The sequence below is a fragment of the Phyllostomus discolor genome, chromosome 4, assembly GCF_004126475.2.
Source record: "Phyllostomus discolor isolate MPI-MPIP mPhyDis1 chromosome 4, mPhyDis1.pri.v3, whole genome shotgun sequence".
NCBI classification, from domain to species: Eukaryota; Metazoa; Chordata; class Mammalia; order Chiroptera; family Phyllostomidae; genus Phyllostomus; species Phyllostomus discolor.
This window is the reverse complement of record NC_040906.2, coordinates 150,556,493-150,577,407: the sequence shown is the minus strand read 5'-3', so window position 1 is coordinate 150,577,407 and position 20,915 is coordinate 150,556,493. Positions and strand designations below refer to the sequence as shown.

Below are 20,915 nucleotides of genomic sequence, written 5' to 3'. Positions count from 1 at the left end.
GTGGATCAAAAACTGTGGTACATTTAAACAATTGAATACTACATAGCAGAGCAGAAAGAAAGAGGGAGCTCCTACCCTTTGTGACAGCATGAATGGATCTGGAGAACATCATGCTGAGTGAAATAAGCCAGGTGGTAAAAGACAAATACCATATGATCTCACCTATAAGTGAAACCTAATCAACAAAATATGCAAGCAAAATAGAAACAGAGACACTGAACTAAAGAACAACTGACAGTAACCAGAGGGTAGGGGCAGGAGGATAACAGAGGAAAGAAGGGGAAGGGTAATCAAGGAACATGTATAAAGGACCCATGGACAAAGCCAAAAATGGGTAGGAGGTGGAGGTGGCTAGGGCAGGGGAGAGTGGTAGGGGAAAATGGAGAGAACTGTACTTGGACAATAATAAAAAATTTTAAAAATAGAAAAAAACAATGTTAAGATTTTCTCATCTAACCTTGTCACTTTTCAGGCTTTGAAGAAATTGATTTATTGAACTATGTTTGTATCCAATTATTGATTTAAAGTGCACTCTTTGGACTTTAGATGACCATTAAGAAGCAAATCTGAATGAGCTTAGAAGATACTAAAAATATCTATATTATATTCAATCTAGTTTTTGAGGTAGAAGCTTCTTTTTTTTTAAGATTTTATTTATTTATTTTTAGAGAGGGAAGGGAGGGAGATAGAGAAACATCAACGTGCGGTTGCTGGGGGTCGTGGCCTGCAACCCAGGCATGTACCCTGACTGGGAATCGAACCTGCGACACTTTGGTTTGCAGCCCACGCTCAATCCACTGAGCTACGCCAGCCAGGGTGCTTCTTTATGTTTTTATTTATGCCTAGTGACTATTAATGCATATTTTCAGTTACCAGCTGGAGGAGGTAATATAACCAGATAGTACCTGTGTGGATACTTTTCATTCCCACTTGTATTTGAGTCTAGCTGGTTTTTCTTGTCCCTTAGGCGCTGTTAAGATTGTTGTAGCACTGGAGGTGGGGTAGAAGGGTGTATGTGTTTGTGTATATATGTGCACACACTACTTGAGTAAACTGGGACTACATAAGAACCCTTCCAGCCCTTTAAGATTCCATAATTCTCTAATTCTTTGTAGACTGGTGAACGGAGGAGGGAGCATACTCTAGCCTATAGAAGCGGTAGTTAGCAAGATGCATGTTGTTGGTAGCAAATACATCCAGTCCTGACTTGACAGTTCTTTTCCTTAGTTGAAAGGTATGCTTTGGTATTCTACCTTGTATTTCCTCAAAACTCTGTTAATTAATTGATTTTATAAACTTGTACGCAGGTTGGTGTGGCTCAGTGGATGGAGTGCTGCTGGCCTGTGAACCAAAGGGTGACTGGTTTGATTCCTAGTCAGGGCACATGCCTGAGTTGCAGGCCAGGTCTCCAGTAGGTGGCACATGAGATGCAACAAATATTGATGTTTCTTTTTCTCTCTTCCTCCCTCCCTTCCCTTTTGCCTAAAAATAAATAAATAAAACCTTTAAAAAAACTTGTGCATAGGAAGGGATTTTATCAGTCATCTCTTATTGTTATGATAATAATTATTCTTTTGGGTTGGTTAGGGGACTGTGTAGCTCTATAGAGTTAATTATAATTTAATTTACACTGTTACTAATTTTTATCCTAATAAGTTAGATTGTGGGACAAAAACATGATAATTTGTCATTGTATACAGTAGCTCCTGGAATTATCATGTATTTATATGTACCATTGTTTGTAAACCTTAAGAAGCTGTTTTAGTACATTGGAATATTTTAGTCTCACGTTTGTTTTTTATCTTTCTAGTGTTTGGAAAACAATTTCCTAGACAGATTGAGAGAACCACCTGATTCAAGTTCTTCTTTATGAGTTCTCTGTTTTGAGTTATCACTCATTTGAGTGGTGCAGCTTCTGATTTTACAAAATTTCCTTTGGTTGCACCTATTCATGAAAAAATGAATGAACTATTTAATGCAGTTGTCTGACGTTTACTATGTAAATATGCTTATAAGCTTGAGTTTGTGTGTTGTTGGTAACCTTTACAGGGAATTAAACCTATGGTTTATTTTTGTACATTTTAGAATTTCTGCATTCATGTGTCTCTCTTCCCTGTTCAGAAGGGATGTTCTCTTCTGCCTACTGGGTTCTTAAACTTATCCTTTCTGCCTTACCCAAGGTTTGTTTTAGTAATAACTTCAGTTCTTCTGAATGGGTAAAGTAGTAGTTGTAGTATTAATAATAATGGTACCAGTCTTAATTAAGTAATTACTTTGTGCCTTAGACATAATAATAGCTGGTGTTTTGCTACCATGTGCCAGGTACTCTTCAATGTATTAACTCATTCTTTTTCAAAAATTTTTTGTTAAAATATGCATAACACACAATTTACACTCAAACACTTTTAAGTATATAGTTCAGTGGTAGTAAATACATTCATAATGTTTGCAAACAAATCATTCATCTCCAGAATGCTTTCATTTCTAAAACTGAAACGCTATAAATATTCAGCAGTAGTTCTCTGTTCCTTTCTTCCCCCAGCCGCTGGCAACCGCCATTTTATTTTCTGTGTCTCTGATATTATGCTACTCTAGGTACCTCATAAAAGTGAAATCACACAGCACTTGTTTTTTTGGGACTGGCTTATTTCATATGTTCACAAGGTTTATTTATACTCTAGCATATGTTAGAACTTTCTTCCCTTTTTAAGGATGAATAATATTCCATTGTGTATATGTACCACATTTTATGTATTTATTTATTTTTCAGTGGACACCTGGGTTGCTTCCATACTTTAGTTATTGTGAATAATGTTCCTCTAAACATGGGTGTACTCATTTAATTCTTAAAACCACCTTAGGAGATGGAGACTTTTGAGGAGAAACTGATCTTAGGGAAGGGAAGTGCTTTGTGCAAAATCGGCAGCTAGGAAGAGCCAGTCTGGGATGCCTGTTTTGACTACCACGGTAGACTCCCAGTGTCTTTCTGTGTTGGTGCCTTCTGTTTTGCCTACAGGTATCTTGACTGCTATTTACTATATCTTAATACACAATTAGTGGTATGTAATACAAATAACTTTAATACTAATGTGGGCAAATGAACTTAGAGTATATTATTTTTTAGTGTTCGTTGCATTTTAGCTATAAATCAGCTCAATTACAAAGTAAAGTTGAAACCCAAACTGGATTTTCAGGCTCCTGCTTGCTTCCTGGATGCTTCTCTTCTACCAGAGGCAATTGTTTGTTGTACATAAGAGATTTAGAGATTTTGGAAAACTTAGAGTGATAGATAGATTTGACCTGGCCATGTTATTTGGTATATGAGAGATTTTGTGGAAGGAAGTTTTGAGTAAGAGTTTGAAGATATATATTTTAGGACAAGATTTTGTAGTAATGCAGATATGACACTCAGATACATAGGCTTAACAAGAAGCATGCACAAATTTCTGAGCAGTGGAGGGTGGGAAATTGAAAAAGTTGTAATTCTGAAGTTGAAGTATACATATACTTAGGAGTTGGACAGTTAAGATCATTTTGTAATTTGAGATTTTTGGCTTCAACTTGCCAGCTTGTTTTTTAAGGGTCTAGATAAAAACATGATTGAGTCTGGTGTTACACGCTCTGGAACTGGAATTTTCTTCCTAAAGCCCATAATGATAACATTCATACCACCATTGACCTTCATGTAAACAAAGTAAGCAAAATAATTTTTTAAAAATTGTTGGGTGGTTGAGAACAAACTTGCTCTGTATCTGTATACAATGATTATCTATTACATATCATTAATTCTATGGAGTGGGAAGGATGTAGAAACTGACACTGGTCCCTACAACTTGCCAGACTCTTTTATAGTGTTGATATTTAGGCTTTGCACAAGACTCTTTAAGCCTTGCTGATTGATGGGGTTTCTTGAAACAGAGCCACCTATGCTTTGAAAATTATCAATTCTGTTAATAGGAGTAAGCACACATGATATTTTAAGGAGAAAGCTTGGATAATTTATATTTTTTTAAGTGGTAGATATTCCTACATCTTCAAGATTTACTTGTGATAAGTTACCTAAATTGAAATAAAAGAGTCTTTTGACTGATGATTTTTCCATAGGCATAGTTTACCAAGTACCAACCTTAAACAAAACTTAGATGAACAGAGCATAGTAGAAATTTGCTGTATAAACAATATAAAATAAAGATGATTATGCTTAGCTTGGCAAACTATCCAAACCTAGATGTTGGCAAATTGTCCAAATGTTCAGTGGTATACTTTTGCCCTGCTGATTAACGTACAATTAACATTTTAAGATCAAATTAGACAAATTTGACAATTAAATTGGTGGGGAAGTGAATGGGCTTGGCAATTTAAAATTAAATAATACATAATGTCTATTTGATTGCTGCTGTATGTATGTAAGTGATCACATAATAGAGAATGAAGCTGTGGACTTAAAGTGAATTTAATCACATCTGCTTCAAGACTTTAAATTGTTTTGATATGAGGATTAAAAACTACCTGTTGGAATGTTTCATAATATTGAATGAAAATTTTGATTGTTTTTGATGAAGAGAATAGGTAGGAACTCTGTCTTCATTTCAATGATTGTTAACATCAGCATTAAAAATTTAAAAATCACTTCTTGGCCTCTTGGCTAAGATCGAGTGTAAATATTTTTTAAAGGTTAGGAGGGGTGTATGTGTTCTCTCATTTGTTAATGTAAAAATAAGAATGAATTTAATGTGAATTCTTTCAATTTCTGGGAAAATGAAATAAAGCTGTACTTCAAATAATTTTTGTCAAGGGTTGAAATGAAATTTGTGTCAGACAATAGCTATTTGAAAGGAAAGGTTATGTGTAGGATTACATTATTTGATCATCAAATGTTGATCCTTTTGTGGAAGTGATGGAAACAATGATGTTTAAAGTTATCTGAAGCCTTTTCCTGTAATTCCTTAAGTTACATTAGTAGACACAGCTTTAGGTTGCATTTCCATAGAATTCCAGTCTGCATGGTGGCTAGGATCATAGCCTAGCTGGTTAAGCTTGCCTAATTCCTGAGGTAGCTAAATTATAGTGTATGTCTGATGTGAAAAATGATAAAATGTATTGTCCTAACACTGGTTAACTAAACAAACTATAATTGCAACAAATGTAAGAAGTTTATAATAACATTATTTTGACTAGTTAAAAATCTCTATTAGGGAAAACATTTGATTTTATAAGATAAGGTTGAGATAGATTGAGAGTATTATAGAGTTGTGAAGGGGACTCAGGCACTGATAATTGATTTTGTTGAGATGAGTGAAAACCTTAGAACTTTTAATTTTGCTTGATACAGATGTGTCATTCACTAGCCTTGGTCAGAGTTTTCTAAGGCTCATTAATGGAACTAAGTGAATGAGGTAAGAAGGAGGAAATTTGATTATTTAAAAAATTGTAAAACATACATAATTTTTTGAGTTGAAATAATTGGAAAAAATACTTTAAAGAGGACGTTGATATACTTTCCAGAAGAGATTACCAGGGATAAAATTTACTGAGTGGTGGGCTAATGAGAGAAAAAGGCACATTGTGCATAAGCCCCCATAGGGAAGGAAGAAAGCTGGAGTTTGGCAAGTCAGCTGTGCTTGTAGAGCTTTTAGAATAAGGTATGGTGTGGTAGGTGTTGGTGGGTGGGGGCAGAGTCTGACCAACTGGCCTTATGTCAGGCAGGTTTATAAATGTATCTGGGAAGTGGCTCTAAACTGTGGATTTTCTTTGTAAGACATTTCAGTGTACCTGAGTTTATTTTGGAATCTCTACAAACTTGAGAATTAGGTTTCAGGGAGTTGTGTGCCAATTCTGTTGGGAGTAGAAATGAGAGGAAATGTAGCTGGTATAGAAATAGTGAGGTTTGGCAGTGAATTCTTATGAGAGAAAAGATACAAAGGGAAAGTAAACTCTGGACTCAACATATGGGAAATAGGTGGCATGTCTCTTAGCATACAGCTATATTATGTAAAGAGCTAGTATCATGTAACTCTTGGTATTGAGAATATTTTGGGGAACATAATAACAGTGGAGTTATGTCATAGGTGCATTTAACTTACTTAAATTAAGCTGTATGTAGTGGGCAAAAAGAAAAAAAAAAGCATGTCCATTAGCATTACATTGATTTTAAGTAGTAGAAGGCAACTTTGGCTAATTTAAGCAAAAGAATAAATTGGCAGGCTCTCAGGAGAACCAGTCTCAGAAAATGGATAGGAATCAAGGGAAGCCAGGCAGCGAGGACCAGAGTCAAGGTCAGGCACTGGAATACTTTGAGTAGGAAGCTACCATTGACACTTGCTGATAATGCCTGACTATTTCTTGGAATAATTTTTCAGATATTTTTGTGTGTCTCTGTCACTCAGTCAGAAGTTTTGAGAAAGGAACATTTGATTGTCTGGCTTAGATCCTGAGCTTGTTTCCAGCTTGCTAATGGCAGGGATAGAGAAAATGTGGACCTTTTGGTTTCCAATGTGATAATGAAATTATCCATATCCACTTCAAAGCATGGTGCGTGTTACTTTTCCCAAACTGAACTGAGCTATTACTCCTCCCTCCTTAAATGCTTCATGGCTTAGTAAGTAAAATGCCCGCAGTTCCCATGCCACAAGTGTGGAAGTCATCCTTGATTTCTCCTATTCCCTCAGCCCCATATCGAATCAATAGCACATTGTCCTGTCAGTCTGCCTTTTAAATGTCTTGAATTTATCCACTTGCCTTTTAGATACTGTTGCTACTTTAGTCCCACTTGGTGTACTATAGAAGCCTCATAATTTCCCTGGTTTACAGATTGGTTCCTACCCTGTGTGGGGGTGAACTTTTAAAAATGCAGGTCAGATTATGCTGTTAGTTTGCTAAAAAATCTTTCAGTGGTCTGCTGATTATTTACTTACTGTTTCTAGCTCATCTACCCTTTTAAATTGTGATGGGGGACTAGAACTTTGCAAACTACAATTCTGTTACTCCCATGCCAGCTTGCTTTTTGATGGATTTTACCATTAGGGCACTGGCAGGAATTTAGAAGGGTGAGAGAAGGGACTGCTCTTGTTTCAAGTTTCTTTATACCTCCAGCAGCCAACTACAACTATCACTTCATTCTCTAGCGTTTGGCATTGCCAACACCAGCCTTGCTCCTCCCTCTCAGAGGTACCAATGTCTGGATGGTGCATCCTGGGTAGATAGAGTACCACTTACATCATTCTTATCCACTGGGTTGTGTTCCCTAAGCAGTTTGAGTCCCCTCCCTTCTGAGCCCCCTGCATAGAAATTGTGACTTGAATTTCAGGTCGTCTCCAGAGATTTGAGCATCCAGCTCCATGGACCTTCCCCACCCTCTTACAGGCATAATGCCCTTCCAAGCTCCTAACTTCTCATGATACGCCTCTTCCCCTTTGTCCCTCCAGCCTTTCAGGTGGTCTTGCTTCCTGAGGTTAATCTTGTAATTATCTTAACCTTCCTTTTTTTTTTTTTTTAAACCTTTTCCGCTTTCTCATATCTGTGTAATCAGTTTTCCTGCATTAAATCTCCTGTGTTTGAATTACCTATTATGGTTTCTGTTTGTCTCCCTCAAGGTGTTTTTCTATTTTCTAGGATAATATAAAAGTTTTTATTAATTGCTAAGTTCTTGTATACTTCTGTAGTCTCAAACCATGCCATTTCCCTTCTCTTTATGCTTCAGTATTCTGAATTTTTAAAAATTCTTAACAGCTCTATTCTGTTTCTGTCTGCACCTGGTGGGTAGATTGTGTACCAAACACTGGTTATCATCAACATCCCCTCTCCCCTCCTTCCCCCTCTGTTTACCCTGTTCCTCACAATGGTTGTTTGGCTAACTCTTGCATAATGCAGCTCTATACCGTAGAGATTATAGAGATAGGCTGTTGTTGAGGTTTTAATGTCAACTTTGCTGTTTTGCCAGCATTATGACCTTGCAAAGTTACTTAATGTGTATCAGTTTCCTTCTCTGGAAAATGGGGATAATAATTTTACCTACATAGTAAGCTCATTGGTAAGTCTTAAATGAATTAGTGTACAGTAATCATTCAGTACCATGTCATTGTTCAGTAAGGGGCAGTAACCTGCTGTTATCATCAGCCATGTGAGAGTCCCTCTGGGATGCCTTTCCTGATCTTCGGCCTGGAACCAGTTCTGCCTTCTGTGTGCTCCTGCTGCACTTTCTGCTTTACCTTTTCAGTATTTAACTGTGCTTGGGATTATTATTTAATGTTTTGTTTTCTTGCTCTGGGTGTAAATTACATGAATTTACATGGAGAGGCTGTGCTGTTCACAATTATGTCCCTATCATCTAGCACTGTGCCTGATACCTGGTTGGTCCTTAAGTAAATATTTTTTAAAAAGTGATTAATTAACCATTATCAAAGAAGAAACATAGTGAGTTTGATAGGAATTACTACAAATGAATGCATGTGGTGGTGAAATGAATTGATTTAAGTGGTCAACTTTTCTATTTTTATTGCCTGCCAAAAAGCTCTAGAATGGACACTATGTAATAGGAGAAGAGAAATACCTGATAATTTTGAAGCTGTTGTGGTATGATGAACAGATTTTGCATCTCATCTTCTTCTATTGCCAGATTATGAACAGAAATGTTTATTGGACTTCGATTAGACTGCATTTATATATATATATTTTTTTTCTTCTGTAACTTTAATTTCTTTCTTCCCCTTCTCCTGGGCTTGTAAAAGAAATTTGCCTCTGTTTATAACATTTCTGGAAATACAAAAAAAATGAGGAAGGCAAGTATTGGTAATTCCAGATAGAGATGACAATTCTTAACATTTTGGTGTAGGCTTTTCTGTCTGTCTTTACTGTATATACAAAATTTTATCTCTGTACCCCCTGTAATCATATTACTCTTTTTGGTTTTTAAGTTGCTTTTTCTTCATTTAATATACTGTGAATCTGTTTCTATATTAATGAACCTATTTATCATCATTTAAAAATGCTCGAATAGTATGCTCATACATGGATATGCAGTATTTATTTAACTGATCTCCTGTGTGATGAACATTTGAGGTTTCAGTTTTCACTGTTACCAAATGCTGTGATGAACATCCTTATACATGTAGCTTTGTGTAACAAGTATTGAGTTCCCTTTGTACGTATTTAAATAGACTGTGCAAGGCACTTGGTCTGTGGGAAAGAACAAAATTGATATGGTCTCTGCTTTCATAGAGTGTAAGATAAACTAGAAACTTAATTGATGGTGAAGTCTAGTCTGAATTGGTAATGAAATTAAATTATAAAAAGTTTAAATTTGTTTTACTCCCAGACTACTAATATTTGGAATGTGAAGCAGGACTTGAGATACTATTAGTCACCAATATTTTAAAGTAATTTTTCTCTTCTTTAATTATGTACTTTCCTAAATTTCATTAATTTATATTTGATGGTCTTACTTGATTAGCTGTCTCACATCTCAGTGATTGCCATAAAAGATTGTTTCTAGTAAAGCCGGAAAACTAGCATTTAAAGTATAGTAATTTATAAATTTCTGTAATTTATATAGCTCCTTGGTGTATATATTTGAGTATAAAAAGTGAGTCAAGTTTTCTAATTCAGTGAAACCTCTGTTGAATTAATTTTTGTCTTTCAGTGAGAATGAATATAATACAAACAACTTAGTAATTATGAGTATTAAGTTTGCAATTGAGGTAATTTCCTATTTAATAGGAAGTTATATTACACTCCTGAAGGTATAGTTAATTATATACTAAACCAGTGTCTGACAGTATATGGTATCGTTGCCTCTTTTTAAAGGATCTGGTTGTTGTTAGAAACTTTGGAATGATGTAGAAATATTTCCACTTTTTTACCTTCCTTCACTAACATAAAATAGCTCCTTACTTGTTACAGGTATTACATAACAAAAGAACACATGATTTGGAAAGACTGGAGTTCAAATTAAATATCATATTCCAGAAACTTGCATTCGAAAGCCTGAAAATTTTTATGTGCAGAAGAATCCCGAAATATTAGCTGTGAAGTAATTTCTATAGTATCTCTGTAGGTATAAGCAGTGTTTCCCATGAGCAATCCTTTATAGGGAATTCTGTCTTCTAAACCCTTTTCTTTCTTGGCCCTCTACTCTGTTTACCTGTAAGTGTATATATACAGTATTTTCTTTTTTTAAAGTTTATTTATTTTTTATTTTTAGAGAGAGGGGAAAGAAGGGAGAAAGAGATGGAGAGAAACATCAATGTGTGGTTGCCTCTCATGTGCCACCTACTGGGGACCTAGCCTGCAACACAGGCATGTGCCCTGACTGGGAATCGAACCATTGACCCTTTGGTTCTCAGGCAGGTGGTTGCTCAATCCACTGAGACACATCAGCCAGAGCATATATATAGTATTTTCTGTTAGATGTTCCACTTGAAGTAAAAGGAAGGGTCTGATATGTCAAATAAGTGTTTTAAAATATGAATAGAAAATAAACATTTATGACAGGGAAAGCAAATGTACCAGCACCCTGGGATTTAATGTGTATTATTTTGAACATTATATTTAATTATGAGCTTCTGGGTACCCAGTGAAAAGGGAAATATAATTTCTGTCATCATCATGTGATCAGAAGAGACAAACCATTTCTTTTTTCTGAATTCTGAAGTTTATTAGCATAAGTCAGCATTCCTCAAATTGTGAATATAGAATACTTACTCTGCTAAATATTAACATATTAGGATTGAGTTTAATAAAAAATGGGCTAAATAAGATAAACAGACTTATAGGTTTTTTCATAACTTTAAATATTCCTAATATGTATCTTTGCTTTCTCAAAGAAACATAAAGTATTTCCCTGATTTATTTTACTATGACATGCTTTTTAAAGTACATATTAAGCTTTGTAAAATGCTGGTCTAGGTCCTTAAATGACATGATGGATTGTGTTCAGTACTATTTTTGTAGAAGATATCACAATTGCATTTTATTTGACCTTTCCTTATGCTGACTTAAATTCTTTTGAAACACAATCCAGGGCAAGGCTTATTCCTTCCAGGAAGCCAAGATTCTCCCTATTTGAAAATTGCTGTTTTTGAGAAGCATGTGCAGGAGGGCTTTGGGAACTAAGTATTCCTGTTGTTGTCAGCCTACAGGCCTGGAAATTGGTCTAGGAGTCTCAGATGCACACTTAGTTCAGAATGAGGCTGATTTTACCTATCCTAAGTGAAATCTGAGTCTCCATAATCCAGATCTAGGAGGGCTACAGCCGTTTCACCATGTAGCAAGAGTCCGAGTTCTCTATCTCCTCCCCCCAGGGCCTGCTGGGACAAATTATTTTGAAATCATTAGTAACAGGTTGCTTCCAACCCAGTCGAAAAGTCTAGCCCCTTTGGTCTCCTTGCTGCTTGCTACTCAGCCTGTTGTCTCGTATTTCTTTTACGGTAATCAGCTCTCCTATTTGTCCTCGCCTCGCCTAAACATGTCTCTCTGCTCTTTAGAACACTTGTTTATGGGATACAGATTATCCTGTGTTATGTTAGGTGTCATGTTCTATGTTCGCTACCATCTCTTCATTTAATGTTTCCTCTGTTCCTTGGCCTTAACTTGATTCAACTCCATCTTTTAGTTATTCTTTTTTTCTGACAACCCGTGGGTTGGAGGTTGGACAGACCTGTCAGCATTCTTCATTCTCAGTGGTACATCCAGACTGTTACTCTTCTACTCTTTCATTTATTCTGTTCCTTCGAAGCTTATGCCTTTTAACTTACTGATTTCTTGCTGTCAGTTTTCTCTCATTCTTTGAATAGTTTGGTACCTGGATATGGTCTCCATTTTTATCCCAAATCATACCATTATATATTTGGTAGCATTGCCTATCAATCTGTAATTTCCTGAACTTGAGCCTACTTGGGGTTTATTTTTATGTGTGGTATGAAGTAGAGCTTCATTCTTGATCATCCACTGAGGGGAAACATTGATCATAACTTGCCCCTTTGAAGAATGATACATTCTAAAGTACATAAATCCCCCCATACATCGGTTCCCTAAAAGAAGATAAAGGCCAATAGAAATTCTCATGAGCTTGACTTTGAAAATATTTTTTAAAAATGTATTTTATTATGTTATTACATTTGTCCCAATCTTCCCCACTTTGCCCCCTCTACCCAGTACCCCCCATTTCCTTTGGGATCCCCCCCTTCAGTTCATGTCCATGGGTCATGCATATAAGTTCTTTGGGCCATGCATATAACTCCATTTCCTATACTGTTCTTAACATCCCCCTATTCTGTACCTACCAATTTGTACTTCTTAATCCCTGTGCCTTCCCCCCATTCTCCTCCTTTTCCCTCCCAACTGATACTCTTCCAAATGATCTCCATATCTATGATTCTGTTTCTGTTCTGCTTATATGCTTAGTTGTTTTTTTAGATTCATTTGTTGATAGTTGTGACTTTATTGCCATTTTAATGTTCATAGTTTTGGTCTTTTTCTCAGATAAGTCCCTTTAACATTTCATATAATAACGGCTTGGTAATGATGAACTCCTTTATCTTTACCTTGTCTGAGAAGCACTTTATCTGCTCTTCATTCTAAATGACAGCTTTACTGGATAGAATAATCTTGGTTGTAGGTCCTTCCTTTTTATTACTTTGAATACTTCTTGCCAGTCCCTTCTAGCCTGCAGTTTCTTTTGAGAAATCAGCCGATAGTCTTATGGGAACTCCTTTGTAGGTAACTCTCCTTTTCTCTTGCTGCTTCTAAGATTCTTTATCTTTAACCTTTGGCATTTTAATTATGATGTGTCTTGGTGTGTTCCTCTTTGTGTCCATCTTGTTTGAGACTCTCTGCTTCCTGGACTTGTATGTCTGTTTCCTTCACCAAATTAGGGAAGTTTTATTTCATCATTTTTTCAATTAAGTTTTCAGTTTCTTGCTCTTTCTCTTCTCCTTCTGGCACCCCTCTGATGTGAATATTGCTATGTTTGAAGTTGTCCCAGAGGCTCCTTAGCCTATCCTTGTTTTGGGGGGTGGGGTTCTTCTTTCTTCTTGCTGTTCTGATTGAATGTTTTTTTTCTTCCTTATGTTCCACATCATTGATTTGATTCTCAGCTTCATGCACTCTACTCTTGGTTCCCTATAAATTTTTCTTTATGTCACTTATGTAAGGTTCATTTCTTCCTGAGTCTTTTTTATTCAGTTGAAGTGCCTAGTGAGTTCCTTGAGCATCCTAATAAGCAGTGTTTGGAACTCTGCATCTGAAAGATTGCTTACCTCCATGTTGTTTGGTTCTTTTTCTGGAGTTTTGTTCTGTTCTTTCATTTGGGCCATATTTCTTTGTCTCCTCATTTTGGCAGCCTCCCTGTGTTCGTTTCTATGTATTAGGTAGAGCTGCTTTGACTTCCTGTCTTAGTAGGGTAGCCTGTTGTAGAAAAGTGCACCTATACGTTGGATGGGGTGGAGCCTTAGGTAATCGCTGGGGTAGGGCAACCCATGTGAACCAAGTTGATAGAGTGTCCAATATGGTGTTGCCACCCTGTGGCTTTGTGTGGGGGAGGGCTCAGAAAGGGGACAGTGCCGCTGCCTGGTCTCTGGAGTTTTGTGCAGGAGGAAGCTGTCCCCTGGTACTTGCCCTGATGCTAGACACATCAGTTTCTCCCTGTATGCCACTGGTGCTGTTACAGTGGCTGCCCGCAGTGCTGGAGTCCAAAGGGAATATCTGCGTAAATCCTAAATCCATTGTAGACCCTTTAAGAAGAGACTATTGAGAATCCTGCAGTTTCTTCCACTGCCCCAACACCCATTGGTTTTTACAACCAGAAGTTATGGGAACTTATCTTGTTGGCACTGAGACCTGGGCTGGGTGGTTTGATGTGGGCTAGGATCCCTTGCTCCTGAGGTGTCCTTCCTGATTTTTATCTACCATATGTGCGTGTGAGACTGCCTGTCCCACATCTCCTGGCCTCTCCTTGTTTCTCTAACCCTCCTACCCATCTGGACGAGTGTGACTTCTTTAATTCCTTGGTTGTCAGACTTCCATGGATCTTGATTTTCTGATGAGTCTGGGTGATAACTTGTTTTGTAGTCTAGTTGTAATTTTTTTGTGGTTGTGCGAGGAGGCAAGCTCTGTTTACCTATACCTGCATCTTGAGCAGAGTATTCTATTTTATTTTTTTAAAACTTATTATTTAATTTTTTCCATCACCATTTATTCCCTAAACCCTCTTCCAACTACCCAATAGCCATCCTCCCCGGAGTTTAAAAATTTAATTTGATAGTAATAAATAAGAATTACACCTGAAATGATGATGTTTGGCTATGTTGTAATTTTGATTCAAGGAGAGAGGCTGTTTTGCTAACTGTAGGGTATGGAAAGAGCATTGGGTAGTTTGAAGTCTGGTCATTTGCAAATTACTTTATTTTTTTGTACTACAAACGGAAGAATGTAATACATAAAATACAATTAATTGCATATATGTATGTTCTATAAACTTTGATGTTTGAGATATAATAAGAATAAGAGAACTGTTCTCTCCTAAATGGGTCATAAAATTGCTCTTTAGCATCATGTTGTCTCCATAAAAAGCTTTGATTTCTGTATACCCTGTGTTTTTTATAGGACCTTTTTTTAAAAAAAGAACATTTGTTATTTGTGGTACTTTAATCTGAATGATAGGGGATGGGAAGGAATCTAGTGAACATTATTCCTTATAGCTATGCTAAGTCTGAGGAAAAAAACTTTATTATTTCTTTTTATCCTATTCCTGAATTATGTTGTTAATACTGCCTTTTTAATGTTTTATTTACAGATACATGATGTTGATTGATGGCACAAATGAAGTTTTTATGATTGATAGAGATAATTCAGTATTTCATGTTTCAAATCTAGAATTCCCATTTCGTAAAGATCTCCGTATACATTTATCAAATACTCTCTTAGATGGGGTAAGTCATATTTTATTCTTTAAAAAAATTAACATTGCTATTTTTCTTTCTGTTGGAATGAAAGTGTTTTATTAATGAAATAGTAAATTTAGACTCAAATCTAGTTTTTTTTAAGTTTTTTTAAATTGAGTATAACTGGCATATCCAGAATTAGATCTGCCCTATGTCTCAGTGGATTGAATGTCAGCCTGTGAACGAGATGTTGCAGATATGATTCCTATCAGGGAGTACATGCATTGTCGATTGATGTTTCTCTCCCTCTCTTTCTTCTTCCCTTCCCCTCTCTCAATAAATAAATAAAATCTTTTTTTAAAAAGAGTTAAATCTAGTTTTATTAGGATGTTAAATTCCACTTATCTTTTATTTGCATTACTGTCACTAGATCATTGTCTTGGGTATGAGAATAAGTGAAAAAAGTTAACTCTTGATTTTTTTGAAAAAAATTCTTGTTGAAAAAGGCTAATTTTATTTTATTATTTTACTTGTCAGTTGAATTTTAATTATGTGATACAGCATACTACATTTTCCCTTGTCTCTCTAAACATCTAAAATGTTTAGATTTTATTTATTTTTTTAGAGAGGAGGAGGAAGGGAGAACAAGAAGGAGAGAAACATCAATGTACGGCTGACTCTTGCACGCCCCCCACTGGGGACCTGGCCCACAGTCCAGGCATGTGCCCTAGACTGGGATCGAACCAGTGACCTTTTGGTTCACAGGCCAGTGCTTAATCCGCTGAGCTACACCAGCAGGGCAAGACTTGTGTTATTTACAGCAGCCACTATACTTTAACATTTTAATTTTGAAAGGTGATAAGAATTTTCCCATTTCAGAAAATGTTTTTAATAATGTTAAAATTACTTGATTAAAAATGTTTTAACTTCTTTTATGCAAATAGCTTTCTTCTCCCCAATTCTCAAAATATAGATTCATTGTATATAAATATTAAAATAATATAAAACATTACAAAAAACCTGGTAAAAATGACCTGAACTACCTTTGGAGTAACTTCTGTTACCATTTTGATAAACATTATTTCAGACTTTCCTCTGTGCCCCTGTGTTCAATCTTATGTCTGTTCCTGAAGAATATAACATTCATAGTAGTAATTGCAGCTCACAGTATAGATTCTTAAACAGAATGTGTATAGGAGTTTTGAGGGGAGTTGGGACTTGATCTAGTCCCAGTAAATTCTGAATAATTGCTGTACCTCTCCCCTTGTTGGAAATGAGTGCTTTGCTCAAACATGTACACACATGGACAATTACATAATTTTGCATGAAAGGAATCAAACTTTGCATGAAAGGAATCAAATGTTACATGAGTTTTGTAGCTTGTCTTTTTTTCCACTTAGCAATTTGTTTTGGACATCTTTCATATAAATGCTTGAATGATATACCATTGTATATGCATGCATCATAATTTTGGGCTCCCAGACTATTTTGATTGTGAAAATTGTAGAGGCTGCTTGTTAAATACATGACCCATCCCAATAGTCCAGCATAGAAGTAATGAATTAGATTTTCCCAGGGGCCATGGTATCTGTACTTTTAAAAAGTGCCCAAGTGATTCTAATCAGGCATGTTCGAGAAATAGTTTTATGGTTTTTAAAAACTAGTTCTCTTTTGGTGGACATTTTGATTTTTTTTTTTTCTATCATAAGACACGCCTGAATGCATATCCTTATACTTTTTTCCTTTTCATAATCGTGCAATTTTATAATTAAGATAATTCTTAGAGGCAAAATTGTTATATATATTTAGAATCTTTAGACTACAAGTAACTGAAGTCCAAGTCAAAGTAACTAAAGTAAAAAAGGAAGTAGATTGGCACAAATAATGAAATTTCCGGTAGGCTTGCTTCAGGCTGGATCTGCGGGCTCAGATGATATCAGCCAGGCTCTCTCTTTATTTGTGTTGTTTGTCTGCTCTCATTCTGCATGAAGACTCTTTCCACCTGGTAGGCAAATTGGATTGCAGCCCAAGCAGAAAGGTAACTTTTTCTCCCAATAGCCATAGGTTAGTCCAAGGGAAGACTCCAAAGGCTGCATCTGAGTTATATAATACCCATAGAAGAGTGACAGTGGAGGCCGGGATGTCACTGGTAGTGGTACCACTTGGAGTGCAGGAGGAGTTGTGCTCCCAAGGAGAAGGGGTGGTTATAGGTTTTACTGTGTTCACTACACTGGCTTCAAGGGCATGCCCATTTTAAATATTAACACGTATAATTGCAGAAAGTTTGAATACATGTACAGTTCTGATAACCATATGTAAAGAATCTGAATGTTATCTTAACACTGGGTTTTGAGAATTTAATGTTTTTTACTTTGGTGAAGGAAAGAATGACTTTTCCATTTTAAGAGGCAGTACGATATAGGGGTTAAGAGCCCTAACTCTAACTGTGGTGTCTTATTGGTTCCATCAGTTATTACCTGAGGGACCTTATATAATTTTCTCAGTTTTCTCGTCTCTAGTGAAGTGAGGCTAATAACAGTACTTAGTTCTTGATGTTGTTGTGAAGATGCTAAGTTGGAGAATCTATAAAGTGCCGTAATAGTGTCTGGTACATTATAAAATGAATTATTTACCTCTTTTAATATGCATTTATGTGAATTGTTAATGAAGTTTAACTCCTTTTCACTTATTTATGAATTATTATATTTCTTCTGTGAGTTGCCCATTCAAAACCTTATACATTTTTCTAGTGGGTGTTTGTCATTTTTCATATTGACTTATGAGAAGTTTTTGTGTATTGGGCATATTACTTCATGAAACATTTTGAAAAATGTGTTTTTACTTTTTCTATTATTTTTGGTGGCTCAAGTTTAAATTTATGTAGGTAAATTTATAAACCCCTTGATTTGTAATATTTGGCTTCTGTGTCATTTTAGGAAAAGATATTTTACTTCAGAATTATTATAATACCTTCACTTTTTCTAGTACTTTTATGGTTTAATTTACATCACTAAGTATTTGAGTATTTCAGTATCTATCTGAAATACATTTTGATAAAAGGGACAAAATAGGGGTACAGTTTTATTTATTTCCAGATGTTGAAACTGTTGCCTCAATACCCTTCAGCTAATCTGTTTTTCCTTTTTAATTGACCTTATCATTTTTTTATTGTATGGTGGATTCTTTTATATACCATTGTTTCTTTCTTGATTCATTTTCCCATTTCATTACTATTTTGGTCTTCCAGTGGTAGTTTTATATTGATTTAAATGCTGTAACTTTAGCATGTAGTTTAATGTCTGACAGCCCAAGAATACCCAATCTCCTGGCTGTTCTGAAGTTTGCCACTTAGATTTTGCTCTCTCTTTAGCTTTTGGGTAAACAGGCTATTAGTCTTGATTAGTATGTTATACTTTATGTGCAGATCTATACACCGATAAGCTTGTATTTTTCTCTGCAGAGTAATCTCTGATAGGCTTGTCAGATGTTTGTGTTTTCTGTGTTTGGTTGTATGGTTTATCAGCCTACCACACTGTCTCTGCCTTTCCTTGGAGAAAACAGGGTTCTGCAGCTTTCTTATAACTTCCCAGAACTTCCAGTCTCCTTTCTCTAGGGATACTACTCACATTATTTAAAATTTCTTTTCTATCTTCAGTGTTGAACCTTTATCACTCACAGAGAGTACTTCCTCTCTTAAGATAAAATTTGTAGCCCTGGCTGGTGTAGCTCAGTGGATTGAGCGCAGGCTGGGAACCAAAGTGTCCCAGGTTCGATCCCCAGCTAGGGTACATTCCTGGGTTGCAGGCCATAACCCCCAGCAACCGCACATTGATGCCTCTCTCTCTCTCTCTCTCTCTCTCTCTCTCTCCCCCTCCCTTCCCTCTCTAAAAATAAATAAATAAAATATTAAAAAAAATAAAATTTGCTCCTCTGATTCTGGTTTAAATGAACAGATATTTGGGATGTCAGGTGGTAGCTTGGGAATGTTCACTTAAACTCTCAATGATGGAATTACCCTAATGAAAATCACATATACAAAAAGATATATATTCATTTATTTGTTTAAAAGAGGGAATACCACTTTCCAAGTGTCCTGAATGCTTGTTGCTCCCATCTCTTGTTCTTTGTTTTTATTTGCCAACTACATATTGGAGTGTGCAATATTCTAGCTCCAGAAGGTGGAAGACTGTGATTGGAGAATAGAATGTTTGAGTTAGTTTGAGTGATGAGAAGGTTCAGGGTGTGACCCTGAGAGAGTGAGTGGTTGAGGTCCTGTGAAACAGAGCAGTGGAAACGAGGTCAAGAAAAGCATTAGATGTGTCATAATGAGTGGTGGCAGGAGTCCAGGATGACTGTGAGCTAGGTACTGGAGATTAGGAAGATGGTAAGAAGGTAGTAGAGTCAGATGGAGACTGAGCCAAGAGTAACTGTTGAGTCACAAAGCACAGAGTGCTCTATACTGTGTGTACTCTGTGGGGCCACTAGTACACTGTCATTTCTGTAACCAGGTGTGTAGTGAACTACCATTTTGTAATCAAAATGACAAATACATATGTATATACACAAATTTTAGTAACCTATGTGTGCATGTGTACATGTGTGCTATACACATGTACACACATGCCCTTGTGGGAGACAGAGCTGCTGCATAAGGTTGGATGTGTTGTTCACTGTGCATCCCCAGGGTGTGCTATTCTCGCAGCTGATGTAACTGGCGCCTGGGTGCTGTGCTGTACATATACTGCACAGCCAGTGCGGCAGCCCTGCTGGTTAGTCCACAGGAGCAGCTAGGACACTTTAGTTTTTGTTTTTTTAAGATACAGTTTTTTAGCATTGTAATTAATAAAACAAAAGGAGGAAAACAACTTTTACATCACAGCATTTGTAAATATTTAGTATAGTTTTAATTGAACTAATGTTTTTTGAGTGCCTGTCACGTTCAAGTTGCTGTGCTAAGAGTGCAGGCGTTGCTTAGGGGGGTGAGGAGAAGGTCTCACCTTTGAGACATTTTACTGCAGAGTAATCTCTGATAGGCTTGTTGTCAGATGTTTGTGTTTTCTGTGTTTGGTTGTATGGTTTATCGGCCTACCACACTGTCTCTGCCTTTCCATGGAGAAAACAGGGTTCTCCAAGTTCTGGGTAGGGGTGCAGAATGATTGGTCATGGATAAAATGATAACCTAAGGATTGGTATTTAAAACAAGTTCTGCAACCCAGGAATGTACCCTAGCTGGGGATCGAACCTGGGACACTTTGGTTCCCAGCCTGCGCTCAATCCACTGAGCTACACCAGCCAGGGCTACAAATTTTATCTTAAGAGAGATAAGGAAGTTCTGGGTAGGGGTGCAGAATGATTGGTCATGGATAAAATGATAACCTAAGGATTGGTATTTAAAACAAGTTCTGTGGTGGTTTAGAGAAGAAATACATTGCATCTAGTTAGTTAGGAACTAAAGATGTTTTTAATAGAGGAATTGGCATTAGATATAGAAAGATTTCAATAGAGAGATTTTTGTTGGATGTGGCCTGGGGGCATTCCAGGTAGGAAATAATGCTTAAAAATTTAGATGTTTAACCATCTGCAGATTTAACTTAGCAATACTATTTATTTTCACCCAAACTTGGATAACTGAGGGCAGCATAATAACTCTGGTGAGATTTTAAAATAGCAATGTGATTCATGATGTCAGTTTACTTGGACCAGACTTAGAGTTGCCATACTTATTTTTCCAGTTAATTAAAACAGTCTTCTGTAGTTTCCTGTTTCTTCTACATTTTCATTTGCAAATTGTTTTTGTGAAATTCCAAATCCAAGAGTAACTCAAACTACTTAATTGTCTGGCTGTCAGATGTGAGCAATAAAGCTCTTGTTTTGTTCTCTGAATGACGTTCTTTGACCCACGAAATGTGGAAAATAGAAGTTTAGAAATATGGCATTAATTCATTTGAAACAAATCAGTGAAATTCAGTCAATTTTACATTGAGGTTAAGAGGAGGCTGTGGCATTTCATCATTAAAGTTAATAGCAAGAATCTTGGGG

At 36.3% G+C, this 20,915-nt stretch overlaps 1 protein-coding gene across 3 annotated transcripts in view; it reads left to right on the top strand.

Moving 5' to 3' along the window:
* RNGTT (RNA guanylyltransferase and 5'-phosphatase) overlaps nucleotides 1-20,915 on the top strand; it is a 241,954-nt gene that overhangs the window by 49,045 nt on the left and 171,994 nt on the right. For all 3 annotated transcript variants that reach the window (XM_036024453.1, XM_028509316.2, XM_028509315.2), the window contains exon 9: nucleotides 14,789-14,924. In XM_036024453.1, the coding sequence (XP_035880346.1) occupies nucleotides 14,789-14,924 (136 nt within the window). The remainder of the gene's footprint in view (nucleotides 1-14,788; nucleotides 14,925-20,915) is intronic.